The sequence below is a fragment of the Leptonychotes weddellii genome, chromosome 9, assembly GCF_054177405.1.
Source record: "Leptonychotes weddellii isolate Sample4059 chromosome 9, ASM5417740v2, whole genome shotgun sequence".
NCBI lineage: Eukaryota > Metazoa > Chordata > Mammalia > Carnivora > Phocidae > Leptonychotes > Leptonychotes weddellii.
Genome location: NC_138377.1, coordinates 47,695,090 through 47,712,738, shown reverse-complemented (window position 1 = coordinate 47,712,738; position 17,649 = coordinate 47,695,090). Strand labels below are relative to the sequence as shown.

The 17,649-nt window shown below is 38.1% G+C and overlaps 1 protein-coding gene and 1 long non-coding RNA gene across 3 annotated transcripts in view; one reads left to right on the top strand and one right to left on the bottom strand.

Annotated features, from left to right (window-relative positions):
- Positions 1–7,373: 7,373 nt before the first annotated feature.
- Positions 7,374–9,702, bottom strand: LOC145723447 (uncharacterized). Its single transcript, XR_014148503.1, has 2 exons — positions 9,577–9,702; positions 7,374–9,306 (listed from the first exon to the last, which is right to left on the bottom strand). It is a non-coding gene; the product is annotated as an uncharacterized LOC145723447 (long non-coding RNA).
- Positions 9,680–17,649, top strand: part of DORIP1 (dopamine receptor interacting protein 1) — a 20,939-nt gene continuing 12,969 nt past the window's right edge. Inside the window, exons 1-4 of one of the 2 annotated variants that reach the window (XM_031024615.2) lie at positions 9,680–9,953; positions 12,714–13,238; positions 14,912–15,001; positions 16,427–16,561. In XM_031024615.2, the coding sequence (XP_030880475.2) occupies positions 12,715–13,238; positions 14,912–15,001; positions 16,427–16,561 (749 nt within the window). In that variant the 5' untranslated portion in view covers positions 9,680–9,953; position 12,714. The remainder of the gene's footprint in view (positions 9,954–12,713; positions 13,239–14,911; positions 15,002–16,426; positions 16,562–17,649) is intronic. The other variant, XM_006727110.3, reaches the window with a different exon arrangement.

Genomic DNA, 17,649 nt, shown 5'->3' with positions numbered 1-17,649 from the left:
AACAAAGAAAAAAAATCAATCAATACAAACTGACATAGAAGTGACTAAGATGATGAAATTAGCAGAGAAGGATTCTATTATAGGTATTATAATATGGTCAAAGATTTAAGGAAAACATTTGTGTGATTAAGGAAAAGTAGGACATCTCAAAATAGAAAATTGTTAAATATAAAAAGAAACCAAAAGATATTCTACAACTAGAAGAATACAATATGTGAATGAAAAACTTACTGAATGGACCTCATAGCAGATTAGACTCTGCTGAAGAGAAGAAAAGTAAACTTGGGGGCGCCTGGGTGGCTCAGTTGGTTAAGCGACTGCCTTCAGCTCAGGTCATGATCCCACGGTCCTGGGATCGAGTCCCGCATCGGGCTCCCTGCTCTGCGGGGAGCCTGCTTCTCCCTCTCCCACTCCCCCTGCTTGTGTTCCCTCTCTCGCTGTGTCTCTCTCTGTCAAATAAATAAATAAAATCTTTAAAAAAAAAAGAAAAAGAAAAGTAAACTTGAAGACATGGAATAGAAATGATCCTAAGTAAACACAGAAAGGAAAAACAGCTGAAAAAAAAAAATGAACAGAGACTCAATGGACTATGAGATAATATTAAGCAGCTAACATAATTGTAATTGGGGAGGAGAGAGACATTGGCACAGAAAAATACATTTTTTCAAGATGATGGGAGTTTTCTTTTTTCAAATTTGATGAAAAACATAACCCCATAGATCCAAGAAGCTCAATGAAGCAAGGCAGGATATTGGGGGAGGCGAGGCATACTGTAATCACGTTTCTGAAAACCAAAGATAATGAGAAAATCTTCAGTGTATCCAGAAAAAAAAAGACACATTATATTCAGGGTCAGCAGGAATTATCACTTGCTTCTCAAGGGAAAGAATGCAAATCAGAAAACAACAGAATGAATAACATTTTAGTACTTAGAGAAAAAGACTATCTAAAATTCTTTACCTAGAAAAATAATGATCAAAAATGAAGGCAAAAATAAAGATATTTTCAGAAATACAAAAGTTGAGAGAATTCATCATCAACATATGTTCCAGTTATATATTCCTGGTAACAAACTACCCTGAAACTCAGTGGGGCTTGAAACAAGTATTTTACTATATTTCACAATATTGTGATTTGGAGATTTGGGCAAGACATGGTTGGGTGAAACTTTTCCTTGTGGCATCAGTCAAGCTCACTTGATATATTCACTTACATATCTGGCTTTATCTACATGGCTCTTCTCACATATCTAGCACATTGGCAGAGATGGCTGGAAGGCCAGGCTTGGCAGGGACTTTAGACCAAAGAACCTACATGTAGTCCCACCAACATGGGGCCTCAGGGTAGTCAGACTTCTTACCTACTGGCTTTGAGAGCAAGAGTTCTAGCGAATGAGACAGAATCTACATGATCTTTTATGACCTAGACCCAGAAGTCACAAAGCATTACCACTGCCATATCCCATAGTTGAAGCAATCACAAGCTAATGCATTTCAAAGGGAAAGAACATAGCCCTCCAAATAGGAGGAATGCCAAGGAATTTGTGGAAATGGTTTTAAATTGCCAGTCTACCCTCTGGCCAAAAATGTTTATATTCCTCCCTCATGTAATATGTATTTGTCCCATCTCTAGACTCTCCAAAAGTCTCATTCCATAATGGCATTGAGCTCAGGTTTGAAGCCCAGGATCTTATCATCTAAATCAAGTCCAACTAGGGATGAGACTCCATGCAGTTTCCTGGGATCAGATCTTGATCTGGAAATCTGCAAACTAAAGAGACAAGTTATCTGCCCCACACATACCCAAAATAGGGTGGTGTGATAGACATAGAACAAGTGCAATAAATAGACACCCATTTAATAAACAAAGAAAATAGAAAGTCACCAATCCATTGAAATTATAAAATCCAGCTGGGCATATGTTACCAGTTCATGATTAGTGCCTAATCCTGCTCCCTGGGAATGATTTTCCATAATTTTTGGTTCTTACCCCTCAGATCTCAGTTTTGCCCTCTAAGTCATTCTTCCTTTTCCATAGCACTAATCCATTTCTGTAGCTGAATAAATAGCCTACTGAGCCTGCTTCCTGCCCACAGAAGTTTGAGAATCCAAGTCTCTCTTCATTTTGTACAGTCTCCATTTGGTGGTGTTTTGGTTTTGTTTTTCTTTTTTCAGTATAAGCTGATATTATTACTATAAAAACTTTGTGGATTTAGAATCTATTCTATTAGATAAAAAGCCACATATACAAATATCTTCTAGATAAGCCCTTTTCTACCTTAGGCTCCATATGAAGCTACTATGGGACAATATCCTTCAGGTTTTTAAAAGCCTTATTGTTTAGGAGAGAGTGTCTGTACTACCACCCCTTAAGAACCTTACAAGGCTTTTTATCTCTTTCTGAACTCATTACAAAAGGTTTTACAATCACATCCTCAGCTTCATCTTTACCTTGAGTCCATGATTTTCTAACAGAGCCTTGAATTTTATCTTTGTTCTATGGCTCTATCTTTCTTTGAGTATCTTCTGTTGGGAGACATTAAGGATAAGAAATAGTTTCACTTTCAGATCTTGTTCCTATATAGTTCCTCTAAATTTCTGTTTGAAAGTTGAATAATTCCTTCTTTAGTACAGCTCTATCCATATCTTATGATACATAATTTAAAAACAAATAAATAAAATATAACTTTCAGCATTCTGCCTGGAAATCTCCTAAGCCAGATCCATCAGTTCATTAAATACATTTTATGATTACCCATGTTATCACATTTGCTAAACCATCTGCCATAACAGAACAAGATCCTCCTTTCTTCCAGCTTCCAAAAACATTTTCCTTATTTTCTAAGCTCTCATTGACATCCTCCTCAAAGACGATCAGGATCCCACTAACAGTCTTCTCAAAGCCCTGTCAACTTCTGCCTCACATATTGTCCCAAAGCCAGTGCCATGCTTTAGGTTTTTGTTACAACACCCCAAATTTTGTTCCTCTTATCTAATACTATATAACTGCTCAAAAAAATAGTTGTTTAAAACAATAATTTTATTATATCTCATGATTAAGAAAACCATGAATTTGGGCAAGTTTCAGCTTGGTGATCTTTGCATTCCTTGTGGCATCAAGAGAAGTCACTCGGGGGTATTCACCTGGCGAATGAGAAGTTTGGAGGATTCAAGACAGCTTCATTCACATATCTGGCACCATGGCAGAGATGACTAGACCACTGGGCTTGGCTGGCTCTGTTGACCAGAATGTGGCCTCTCCAGCATGGCAGTCTTCTCACATGGTGGCTCAAGGGTTTAAGAGCAAGTGTTCAAATAAATAAAGCAAGAACTTCACAGTCTTCTATGACCTAGCCTCAGAAGTAACAGTGTTTCATTTCTGCTGTTCTGTACAGGTCAAAGAAATCACTAGCTTACCCAGATTCAAGATGAGGAGATAAAGACTCAGTATCTTTGTGGAAAAAGTGTCAAAGAATGCACAGCCATTTTTAAAAGCCAACATAGCAGATATGCAATACAGAAAACATTAAAGGAAGTTCTTAAGGCTGCCGTGAAATGATACCAGATGGAAACTTAGAGCTACAGAAAAGAATGAAAAGCACCAGAAATGGCAAACATGTAGGTAAATAAAAAGGGCTTTTTTTCTTATTTCTTAAGTTCCCATGTAGCAGTAAAAATATATGACAACCACAACACAAAAGGAGTAAAATGGATCTGACCTTAGGCAATTGCAGAATCAACTCATTTTTATCAACCAACATGGAAATTATCAATATTGTCAATCAATGAAGCAAGGGAGATAGAAAAGGTGCCACTCTCAAAAGAATACAATAATAAAAGCATTGACAACATGTCACAATATCAGAGGGGGTAGAAAAATGATATCAGGGTATTTTATTCCACTATGTCTCTCCTTGAGATGTCACCATGGGCTGGCTGTGTCTGCACGAGGACTTCTTCAGATAGGCTGTCTCCAAGTTCAAATATCAAAGTTGTCCTCTCTCTCATCTTTTCAGGCACTTTTACTATCCCGGATAATCACTTCATTATCCCTTTAGACCTACTTTAACATCTACGAACAAAGTTTATAGATTCAAAACAAAAATTCACCCTTCAGAAAAGTGATACTAAAAATAGTTCACTACTAATAATTAGAATCCCAAATAATGCTTATTCAGATGAGTAAATCAACATCTGTGTATTTTTAGGGAAAAACATCATCATTATTTTGAGGTACTTGATATAAAAAATTTGAACGGACTGTAAATCCATTGTCATTACCATAAGGAATTTCAACCTTAATACTTGTCAGCCAAAGAACGATTAGACTACAATTTTAAAGGATCAGAATATCTGATTTCTGATTGATGACAAATAAAAGATGTTTTGTCAAGTGAAAAAAATAAATCATCTTCTGCTATTTGTCATCACCTACTTATGTGTACAAAAACTGGGTATACTTCTGAGGTTAGGTCATAAAAGGCCATGTAGGGTCTGCCTTGTTTACTGAAACACTTGCTCTTACAGCCCTGAGCCATCGTGTGAGAAGACAACATGCTGGAGAAGTCACAATACTGCTCAACAGAGCCAGCTGAGCCCAGCCTTCTGTCGATGGTAACCGTCAAGAATCTGAAAATATCATTATTAATAGGTCTTGAAAAGGGATGTGTATAGTCATTTCAAGCATAAACTCCAGTATTAATAAATCATGATCATGATTATTCGCTGCAGGTGGCAGAGTTTGGAAAAGTGTTTAGCAGTGCCTATCAAAGTTGACTGAACATATGCATACCATAAATCCAGTCATTTTACTCCTGCATGTATTTTGAACAGGAATGTATGTGTATATTACATATACAAGTCCTAAAAGACATGTACTAGAATTTCAAATCAGACAGAACCTCTCAGATTAGCCCAAACTGGAAACTACCCACATACTTATTGACATAAATTGGATAAATTATGTGCTATTTACAAAAGAATTCTAAGCAGTAATAATAACAATCTACATAGAACAACATGAATGAATCTCACAATGCTGAAAGAAGCTAGACACAAAGAGTACATATTGTATGGTTCTATTTATATAAATTACAAAAACAGGCCACACTATTCTATGCTATTAGAAGTCAGGATGGTAGTTACCTTTGGGGCAGCAGGTAATGGCAGGAAGGCAAGGTTGGAGCACTGGTATTGTTCCGCTTCTTGATCAGGGAGCTGGTTAGGTAAGTGTGGGAGTTTAAAAACATATCCACAGATCCTTGACACCCTTCCATTAGAATGTGAAGTCCAATTCCCTCCCCTTTTATATGGGCTGGTCTTAGTGACTCACGCCCAACAAACAATACACTGGAACTGACACTGCATGATTTCCAGTGCTGGTTAGAAAAGGCACTGGAGCTTCCACCTGGCCCTCTTTCTTGGGATGCTCACCCTGGGTACCCAGCCACCATGCTATGAAAAAATCGAGGAATCACATGGAAAGGCCCTGTGGAGGTGTTCTGGTCACAGACATAGCTACAGTCAGAGCCAACAGGGGAGCATCAACAGCCAAACATGTAAGTGAAGGAGGCTTCAGATGATTCCAGCTCCCAGCCTTTAATTTAACCTACCAAGCCTTGCCCAAATTGCAAATTCATAAGCAAAATAAATGTTGCTATCTTAAGCCACCAGGTTTAGGTAATTTGTTAGGCAAGTATATGTAACTGGAACACACAACAGGTGTGCTCACTTTGTAAAAATTCATCAAGCTATGTAATTATGATAGGTACACTTTTCCTTATGTATTATTGTAATTAAGTTTGAATAAAGGTTTGAAATAAAAATCATATCATGGAAACAAGTTCAAGTTTCTCATCAAGTTTTTAAATAGATTTTATTGAGAAGTTTTAAATAAATTCAATGTTTCATATCTCCCTAATACTTGTGCTTTCCTTACAATTACATGATATAAAGAAAATGTGATGGATTTTTTTTCACCATGCCCAATTTAGACACCTCCTAATCTCCGCCAGTTTGCCCTCATACACTGCCCAAATCTAATTATTTATCATGTATGGCTGTAAAAAAAGTTGGGAAGCACTGCTATAGGAGATATCTGCCCACCACCATTCCCTCTTCTTTTGTTGATAGGATCTTACTGTCCTGGGGAGAACTACCTGCCTTCTGATCAACCAGGTTATCTGAGACCTAATTGCTCAACTTTTCCCTTAATTCTATTATTCTTCACATCCTTCTAATAAATTTCCATTTTATTTAAATTGATAATATTTGATCTCTAGTTTCTGCAACCAAAGAACAGTTACTGATACATATCTCCATGCTAGCATACGGCCATATAGTTGATGACGAATAAATATGAAATAAAATGTTTACAAAATGATTTCTGAGAAAAGCAGAAAGACAGCATAGTGGAAAGAGAATAGCCTTTTAAGAAATATTGCTGGAACAACAATATATGAACTTGAATCCATGCCTTAAACCATAAAAAAAAAAAAGTAACTCAAAATTCATCATGGACCTAAATATACAGCCTAAACTGTAAAACTTCTAGAAGAAAACACAGTAAAAGGTCTTTGTGAACTTAGAGTAGGCAAAGATTTCTTAGAAATGGCACTAAAAGCACAATCCATAAAAGAACAGATTGGACTTTATTAAAATTTAAAACTTCTGCTCTTCAAAATTCTTGTTGAGGGGCACCTGGGTGGCTCAGTCATTAAGCGTCTGCCTTCGGCTCAGGTCATAATCCCAGGGTCCTGGGATTGAGCCCCACATCGGGATCCCTGCTCAACTGGAAGCCTGCTTCTCCCTCTCCCACTCCCCCTGCTTGTGTTCCCTCTCTCACTGTGTCTCTCTCTGTCAAATAAATAAATAAAAATCTTAAAAAAAAGAAAAAATTCTTGTTGAGAATGAAAAGACAAGCCACATACCGCAATAAAATCTTTGCAAAGCATGTATCTGATAAAGAACTTGTATCCAGAACATATAAAGAACTCTCAAGACTTAGAAAAACAACCACCCAATTTTTTTTTAATGGGACAAAGATCTAAACAGACACTTCACCAAAAACGATACACAGATAGCAAATAATCACACAGAGAGATGTTCAACATCATTAGTCATTAGGAAAAAAACATATTAAAACCACAAGATATCACTGCACACCTATTAGAATGGCTAAAATTAAAAATGACTGATCATACCAAATATTGGTGAGGATGTGCAGGAAATAGATAGGAATGTAAAATGGTTCAACCACCCTGGAGAACCATTTAGCAGTTTTTTAAGAACCTAAACATACATCTACCATATGACACAACCATTCCACTTCTAGATTTTTACCCAAGAAAAAAGGAAATATATGTCCACACAGACTTGTACACAAATGTTCATAGCAGCTTTATTGGTAATAGCCCCAAACTAAACACAACCCAAATGTCCACCAACAGATGAGTGGTTAAGTTGCAGTACATCCATATAATGGAATACACTCAGCAATAAAAAGGAATGAACTATTGGTACACAGAACAATTTGAACAAATGTCTAGAGAGTGATACTGAGTAAAAAAGACCAGACCAAAGAAAAAGAAATACATACTGTCTGATTCTACTTACATAAATCTTTAGAAAATGCAAATGAGTCTATAATGACAAAAAGTAGATCAGTGGTTGCTTAGGTGTGGGAGGCAGGGAGGGATGCAAGGAAGAAATTACAACAGGGCTTCAGGAAACTTGAGGATGATGGATATTCACTTGACTAGATGATGGGGTATATATACATCAAAACTTCACAAATTACATACTTTAAATATGCTCCACATATTACATGTCAATTATACCTCAATAGAGCTGTCTAAAAAAAAATAATAATAATAAACCTCTAACTCAGCTGTCAGATTTTAAGAGGAGCAGAGAGGAAGCAGAATGGAAATCTCAGTTAAAGGCCTCACTGAGGTTTGTGAATTATCCAAGTATGCAAAGAATCCATGCTTCCGTCGCCTAGCTAAGCCTCAGCATAATGAGCCATCTCTCTGCTATTCTCCAGCAATGGTGACAACCACCACTACTTGGTTCTGTTTTCAGGAAGAGAATAACCCAATCAGTATAAAATTGATTCCATGTCTTGCAGGAGATTGTCAACTGAACATATAATCCACATTTATAAACATTTTTCACGAATGTTCTACTTGCAGGGTAGTTTTAATATTGAGAGTAAACTTTTTGCATGTAAATCCCAATACAGACACACTAGTTATTTAATCTCTGGGAACCTCGGTTTCTTCATCTGTGAAATGCCATACAAAATAAGAAAAACAGGGAAACTAAAAAGAGCAGACTATGCCAGAATTATTAATTCTTCCTTTTTGGCCAGAGCCTCTTTCCTCTCCCTCTGTTCTGAGAGATGTCCCTTTCTTCCCATCACCACCTGCAGTAATTATTTTGAGTAAGTCAACCTTCTCTCCCATGCTCCATTCCTCTATCACTAGACCCTTTGAGAGAGGTCTATGAGGAAGGTCCCTGCCATAGTCCTGACTGACCATCACTAGTCAAGAAGGGATCCACCAGATTCAGCTGTGACTGAGGACCACACTAATGTGTTGGGCTGGCCTTGAGCTCTCTGTATTGCATGTTCTGGAGGTTAGGTTTCACTTTCCAGACAATCATTATTTGCTGAACAGATGGATGGGGAATATCCCAAGAGTATCCGCATTTGTAACGGCGGAGAAGGTAGTTTTCCAGGGTGGCCTGTGTTCTCCGGGAGCTAAGCCATAGGAGCTCCGACTGTTTAAGGAAGGATACAAGAACTAGGGCTTACTTAGTAGGAATAATGGTTGAGCCCACAGGCTGTAGCATTAAGCGGCTCTGGCTTCAATTCCCAGAAGTCACTAAATGTGTGGTACTTGAGCATTTCTGAAACTCATTTTTTTTTCATCTTTACAGTGGGACTAGAGCTATCTAATTTCTATAAATGTTATTAACTTATATTGTAAATTACAGCACCCTGACCAATTACCTTGAATACTAAAGAGAGCAATTAACCCACTAATTCACCTTTTCTTAACTATATACTTAAAAGCTTGCATAATTAAAATTTGCTCAGAAAACAAACCTTTCCCCTTCTGAGTTAAGAACTTAAGAAGACAAGAGGCGCCTGGGTGGCTCAGTCGTTGGGCATCTGCCTTCGGCTCAGGTCACGATCCCAGGCTCCTGGGATCGAGCCCCGCATCGGGCTCCCTACTCCGCGGGAAGCCTGCTTCTCCCTCTCCCACTCCCCCTGCTTGTGCTCCCTCTCTCGCTGTGTCTCTCTCTGTCAAAATAAAATAAAATCTTTAAAAAAAAAAAAGAATTCAAGAAGACAAAACCTAGAAACAAACTAAAATCAAGGTCCTAAAAAAGGATACAAACCTCAAAAAGCCAGGCAGGTTTGCCAACAAAGCTCCGCCTCCATGCAAGCCCTGCCCACTTCCGGCTACCCCACCCACCCTCTAACACTAGAACACCGCCCCTCTCTGCAAAGTCCCGCCCCCCGCACCTGATCTTGGCTCCCATTGGGCGAATCTGGATGCTGTATACACACCCGACACACGCACGTTTGGCAGGGGCGTCTTCGCGCCTGCGCAGCAGCACCGTCAAGCGGCTGGGTACTAGGGGCTGGGGGGAGGGGGGCGGAGGTCAGGCCGAATCTTCCTCCGTAATAAGCTACGCGTCCTGCGGTCCTGGCTCCGTGGGTCCGGTCGGATCGGGCCTGGGCGCTGGAGCTGCTGTGGCTCCCGCCGCGGCGGGTGCGATGGAGGCGGTGCCAGAGCCCAGCACTCACGCCGGGGAGGCCCAGACAGTGGACGGTGCTAGTAGATGAGGCGGCGGCGGCGGCGGCGGCGGCAGCACGGGCTCTCCATGAGCAAGCGGCGGCGGCGACGGGTGCGGCGGCACCGACGGTTTTCGGTCCCCGGGGAGGTACGAGAAGTCGGCTTCCTGGTGGACGGAGACTGGCCGGTGTGGGAACGCCTTCCGCGGCCTGGCCCTCCCGCCCAGCGCCCGCAGTCCCAGGCGCTTAGGGGAACACTACCTGGACGCGGGCAGGGCTGCCCAGCCGTTTCACCTGCTCCAGGCTCGGGGACCTGCCAGCCGTGCGGGGCCAACCCTCGGTGCCAGGGCTTCGCGGACGCGGAGGGCCGGGGGCGGGGTAGGCGTGGCCGGAGCGCGGGGGACAGAGGCGGGCGCCCACCGCGCGCCCAGCAGGTCCCTACCCCGAAGCCCCGCGCTGCTTCAAGGGGGAGCGCGTGGCCGTTTTTCAGATTATTTCGGGGTGCTGATTCGAGAGGGGACCCTTAGGACCGCCGAGTTCTTAGGGAGTCTGGCATCCAGTGCCCAGGGCGAATGGTCTGGTCCGCACGACCAGCGTGGAGTACAGATGGTCACCCTTGAAAATGACCGCAAAAGAAGGGTGTCGTTTTGCCAAGGAAATAGAGGTCGGGGGAGTTTTTCAGGTTTATTTAAACTGGAGGGCCTGTTCAATCAGGACAATAATGCCAGCAGACTACGTCCTCCAGGGCTTGTAATACAGTGCCTAACGAAACAGTCTTTTCGACGATGTGGTGAAATCTTAAGTCAGTTTTAAGTAAAGCTCTTTGCAGCCATCTCACCACCTTTTTTACTTATTTTTGTTGTAATTTACTTTGTAACAAATCACCACCTTAATACTGAAACGATTAAGTGTCCTCTAGTTCTTCAGTCTTCTCTCCCGTCCTTTCCCTTCCCCCGGAGAAAGGCTGAAGAAGTTAGTTTCATTTTATGTATGTATAAGTGTATATAAAATTGTAGTTTATTTGTCTTAACTATAACTGTTGCTGTAGCTACCTCTTATTTGGTCATGTCTAAAAGATAATTTGAAGAAAAATAGTGCAGAGATTTACGGCTCCTTCCCAATGCAACATTTGGGGATCTGAGCTCAGGCTTGTGAACTTGCTACAAAGTTTTTAAAAATTAAATAGAAATAAGTGAAACCATGAAGAAAGTTATTTTCATTTTTAAAAGTATTTGAATGCTGTATGATTTTTTAAAAAATCTCCAGAAACATTAAGAAGAAACAGTTTTTGTTTGCCTAAGGCTCCAGATTTACCACGCCCTCTGATTCCTAAATGGTTGACTAGAGCCAACATGTTACCGACTATGAATAAACATCTACACTTAAGACTAAATATAGTGTTGAATATTTTAGAGGCCTCAGTCTTGCCTCAAGCCGAAAATACCGTGCGCGCGCCCGCGTTTAATATACTGTAGAACTGAATTTTTAGTCTGCTAGTATTGTAAAATCAGTTTGAATTTAATTTCTTTAAAGTGTAAAACAGGTTTTTTTTTTCTTAACTGAAGTATAGTTGACACAATGTTACATTAGTTTCAGGTGTACAACATAGTGATTCAACAACTATACTTTATGCCATGTGAACCTTATTTCTTACACAAATAAAACACATAGGTCTGCAGTATTGAGTATTGGATTTATGTTGTGCTTGGGAGGATGTGTGTGGCACTTTGAAAAGATTGTCAAAATAAGACACCTCAGTCACTTTTCGCTTCCTCTTCCTCAGATGCTTTGCTTTCCTTTTTCATGAAAATATACTTTTCCATAGAAGTAACATTGAGAAACCCTGTGATGTTTTTGGTTTAGACATTTATTGTGCCAAGTAAAGCAGGGTTTTCAATTCAGTTTCATTAGGACCGCATTCTTTAACTTTTTTAAAATTTTGCTTTATATAACACACATGACACGAACATGTTTGTTATAATACTATCAATGACTAAAAACAAATCGCTTAGCTAACCTCAAAGTTAGGAGAAGGATAAATAACAGTTTAAATAGGGAGGACACCCCAGTTCATTCCCAAAACATACGAAGATGGGAATCAGATTACTTACCAAGTTCTGAGTCAGATCTTCACAGCATGGCCTCTGTAGTTCGAATTATAGAATATCCAGCATCATCCTAAATTGCAAGTGAAAATCCCAAAGTGCATAGAAATGATTTTTATATCAGCTGTGCAACTCTTCAGTTAAGTACTCTGGATTACTTTTCATATGTGGTCTTTCAAAGATAATTGGCCATTATTTTGTAGCCCAACTAAGAATTCCATTATAGCAATTTCATAAGTGGAATCATGCATATTAAAAAGGAAATGAAGTACAGCTTGTATTTTGAAGGGAGAAAGAGGTTTACATTAGGAATGCACCCAACCAAATTTAGATTGCATCTTCAAATAGCTCTGTTTTCATTTAGAATTTTTTATTTCAGGGTCTTCCTATATCAAAGATAAAATCTGCAATATAATTAGTATAAAAGTCTACCAAATGCTCATCCTGTACCCCAGAAAAGATTGTACTTCTTAATGGTCTTTCCAGAGGACATGCATATTGCCAAAAAATGGCTCAGGTTGAATTGTTTTAAATTTTTTCATTATATTGGTAGACCTTCTGACCAAATTTAATTTGAATCTTTTTTTTTTTTTTTAAGATTTTATTTTTAAGTAATCTCTATACCCAATGTGGGGCTTGAACTTAAAATCAGGAGATCAAGAGTCACATGCTCTACCAGCTGAGCCAGCCAGGCGCCCCTAATTTGAAGCTTTAGATAGCTTTGTTTTCATTTAAACATATTTCATGCATTTAACGTATGAAATCACAAATTTACATGTCCTATCTTAAACTTTTAAAATGCAGGATGAAGACACTGTTTGAAGAGATCAAAGCATCAATTAAAAATAACTATAACCAAGACCGCTCATTTTGGAGGCCTGTTCTTCCTTGGGGAGGTGTTTTTACTATCAAAGCTGGCCGCAAAGCAGTATCCTGTACACCACTCTACGTTGAAATAAGACTGAAAAATACCTGCACCATAGATGGATTCTTGATGTTATTATATGTCATTCTTAATGAAAATGAAAATTTTCCCAGGGAACTCTCTCTTCATTTAGGTAGAGAGTTTGTAGACTGTTTCCTTTATTTAATGGACACCTACAGTTTCACAACTGTGAAGCTACTTTGGATTTGGGACAAGATGGAAAAACAGCAATACAAATCTGAAGTTCATAAAGCTTCATTAATAATTGATTTATTTGGGAACGAGCATGATAATTTTACAAAAAATCTCGAAAATCTCATGTCTACCACACAAGAGAGTTACTGTTCCAACTGGCGATGCCCAACTCGAGTGCAGGAAGATCAGCAACGCACAATTAATATAAAGTAAGTTGCTTTGAAGTCTGATACTTTTAGCAAAGATAATATACTTTTTAGATGAATGTTGCTATAAATAAATCAATATAGTTAAAGTATTTCCTAAAGTACGGACCCTGCGTAATTACTTACACATAGCAACCCCACAAATGCAGGGCTATAGTAAGCCCCGTGACAAAAGTGTTACTGTTTATTAAATCCAAATATCTTGGAATTGACTTTGTAAAACCAACTGATAACTATTTCACTTGAAAAGTAATGAGTTAGTCAGTATGCAAAATGTTTTATTCTTGCTTTGAATTGCTAATATGACCGTGTAGATAATTTTTGTGTCATAAACGTAACCTCTTAAAGAACATTTAATACTATATTAGAATGTGTCACCTCTTGAATGGATTTCTGTTGGGTTGGCTATTTCTACATGAACAAGATTGAAAGTATTCTTTCATGTACATGGCCAGGGCATAATTACAGACGGAAACCCCAAACTTGGAATCTTCATACCTGGAGAGGATATGGATAGGGGGAGCTTTTTCACTGACTAGGAAAGGTGCTCATAGCCTGCTGTGTATTTTTGGCTTTGAGAGAGAAGGCAGACCTCCAGGCTGGTAAATGATAGGGAGGAAGGCCAAACTGGCAAGCCCTAGTGGAGTGTTGGGAAACATCAGAGCCCCCAGGGGACATGAGCTGGAAAAAAGATAACTGCCAGTGGAAAAACAGGACCAAAAAACAAACCCAAACACATTGTGTCTGAAAGTGCATTTGGCCCTGTTGTCCAGAGAAGCAGCCTAATAGATACTCCCTTTTTGGAATATACATCACATACCCTAATTTACTAAATTCACATTTGTTTATAGTATATTTAGTTTAATATTGAAACATCATGCTACTTACAGAAAGCTGAAGATCTTTTATTCTTTTTAAGAATCTGCCAATTAATGTCTTTCTTGTTTCTGAAATACACTTTGTCCATTTTCCTGTATTGCTGATACGATGATGTTGAGTTTGAAATCTGTCAGGGAAAGAAGTTTCATTACTCTAAATTGTAATGGACTAAAAAGCATTTTAGAAATCTGTTCTGTTTTTTCAAAACTGGTATCAATTTGTGTATGCTCTGAAAAATATTTATGATCCTATATTAATGCTAATATTTTAAGCTTCTCAATAAAATATTTCTCATCATACTATATGTATATAGTATGTATCTGTATTCTCTATAACTTTTTAAGGCTTTTGCCTATATTTTAATCCTATATTTAAAACAATCTCTGAAGTATGTAGGAAGAAATTTTTTAACAAATCAGGTAACAGAAGCCAACAATGGCTGTAACTTGTATTTAGTCATGTAACTAATTGGCAGCTCTCCTAATTCTGGGTCCTCCTTTCTTCCCCCAAAACCACAATCCCCTCTACTGAAACCTCTCAGAAATTTTTTAAAGTAACAACTGCATATTTCAGGATCAGTTTCCAGAAAGATTTAATGTTTCTTGGAAAACTTCATGCATTAATGTTTATTAAGTTCAACTGATTTCTGTAATTATAACAAAGATGAAAAACAGAGGTTATACTTTTATACTTGGTTTGCTAATAATGAATTGACCTGTAAAATTGGTTATCCTAATAATGTATTTAACATGTAAAATTCCAAAGTAATTCTTACATACATTTTGTATTTGTTGTAGTCCTCCCCAAGAAATTCCTCATGGAAACTTGATACGACTGGCTGTGGATGAGTTATTCTGTTCCAGGATTGAACTGTGTGAAGAGAGTGGGTGAGTATATGATAGACATTTAAGATGAAAGTATTTCTGTTTTTTATAAAGAAACCTGGGGGCGCCTGGGTGGCTCAGTCATTAAGCGTCTGCCTTCGGCTCAGGTCATGATCCCGGGGTCCTGGGATCGAGCCCCGCATCGGGCTCCCTGCTCAGTGGGAAGCCTGCTTCTCCCTCTCCCTCTGCTCCTCCCCCTGCTTGTGCTCTCTCTCTCTCTCTCTCTCAAGTAAATAAATAAATAATCTTGAAAAAAAACAAAAAACAAAAACTCTTTAAAAAAAAAAAAGAAACCTGAACAGATATGTTCTTTGATGTTAATACTTTAGGAAATAGCAACTCACAAATATTTAGGAAGCCTAATGTTTTTAGAATCTTAACACCTACGATAGTTTACTGTGCCATCTTATGCTGTGTTGTCATTATAAAATTTCACTATATAGAATATACTACATTTAATTGATGAATACAAAGCAAATGCCTTTTCTTTTTTTCCCCACTGCTGAGTAGGTACAATAAAACCTTGGTTAACCGGAACCCAGCTAATCGGACTCTCAATTAACTGGATTTTTTTCTGCATTCCTCATTTAGGAGAAAGAGGTAAATGGCAACCAAAAAAGTTAACATAGTTTAAAAAAAATTCAAAAGGGGCAGAACATATTCATCCCAGTCTCTTAACAATTTATATATCTACAGTATTGTACAATGAGAATTAAGATTTAGAAGGATGATCTTACAGCTAATTAATCACAGAAGAAGGGAAGAATAAAATACATTCAGTTAATTGTACTTAAATCCAGAAAGTGAACTAATGTATTTTAACAGCAAATACTGAAACAAAATGGTTTTCTGGTTAATATTTTAGTCAGTAATGTTTGTGAACCAAAATACTGTGCCCTGAGTATTCCGGTTAATCGAGATTTTACTGTATTTGTGGTATTCTGATTTGTGGTATTCTGATCCATATGCTTAATACGTGAGACTACTAAGAAAACAGAATTTGTTTCATCCTAGTGGCAAAAAGATGCAATTAGGGAATTTTATGCAATATAAAGAAGACTGGAAGAGTCCTACTATTTACCTCTCTGCCAGTATTATCCTTTGAAACCAGCTGAGAGAGGAAAAAAAAAATATATGGACATATAAAAGCTTTTATGTCAGTTCAAAAAACTACATATTTTGTAAGCTTAGAAAAAAAAATAGCTAGCTTTTCCTGGAGTTTTGCAAGTATTATTTCTTGTATAGAATCTCACAGCCTATAAACTTCTAGGCATAGATATATAAAATACTAATATAGCCACAGCATTACCGACACCTAAAATAGATAATTATACTTATTATGAAATTAAGTAATAGAGACAACCCAGAAGTGATAAAAGGCAATTTTGTTTAAAGTGTGATAAAGTTCATGCCTATTTTCAATTTTAGGTGTGGTGGCTTAAGAGAATTTTCCCAGCGAGTTTTCTGCCATGGGGCACCCCCTTTTGTTGTCTTAAATATGCAGCATTGGAAATCTGAAGATCTGGCATATGTACCATATTACTTGGATTTATCTGATCACAAGTAGGTGTTTTTTGTGTGTGTTTTATAAAACTAATGAAAAGTAAATTTATTTTCTATTTTTCTGCTATTCTATCATGACTGTGACTAGCCCTTAAGGAAATATTGTTGAAAATATCATAGTTATCTATAATTATGTATATTCTGAATAAGATTAGAATCTACTACAGGGGGTTAGTCACTGGCAATGTGCATGGTAGTTGGACTATGGGATAGACAGAATTGAGTTCAAATCCCAGCCCCACCTTTTACAAGCAATGTAACGTTGGGCCCTAACTTAACCAGCTTACACATCAGTTCTTATTCTATGGAACAGAGATGACAGTACCTATCTGGTACATTATTGTGAGATTTAATGAGATAACACATGTAAAGTGTTTAGGCTAGTACCTGACACGTAGTAAATAGTAATGACTGGCTTTAACTTGTATTTCAAGTCAAAGTAGTGTATAGTAGAAGGTCATTGTTTAAACCAAAAATGTTACTTTCAGCATTATAGATAAAAATGTATGCATACAAGTTAGGACATACAGGGTCTTTTAGCTTTTTGCCTTTAAAAGGTTTTCTCTTATTTAATAGAATGATACAAATTACGAATTAACTTGTTAAAATGTTTTTCAGAATACTTAAATTATGTCAATTTTTTTAAATTCTTAAATATTTTACTCCAAATTATCAGTTACAGTATGTGCTTTTTACAGACATATCTTTTTTAGGTACTAGAATGCAAACAATATCAATATTTTTATTCCTTAATTAAAAATTTAAGGGGCATCTGGGTGGCTCAGTTGGTTAAGTGTTCGACTCTTTTTTTTTTTTATTCTTATGTTAATCCCCATACATTACATCATTAGTTTTAGATGAAGTGTTCCATGATTCATTGTTTGTGCATAACACCTAGTGCTCCATGCAGAATGTGCCCTCCTCAATACCCACCACCAGGCTAACCCATCCTCCCACCCCCCTCCCCTCTAGAACCCTCAGTTTGTTTTTCAGAGTCCATCGTCTCTTGTGGTTCGTCTACCCCTCCGATTCCCCCCGCTTCATTCTTCCCCTCCCGCTACCTTCTTCTTCTTCTTTTTTTTTTTTTC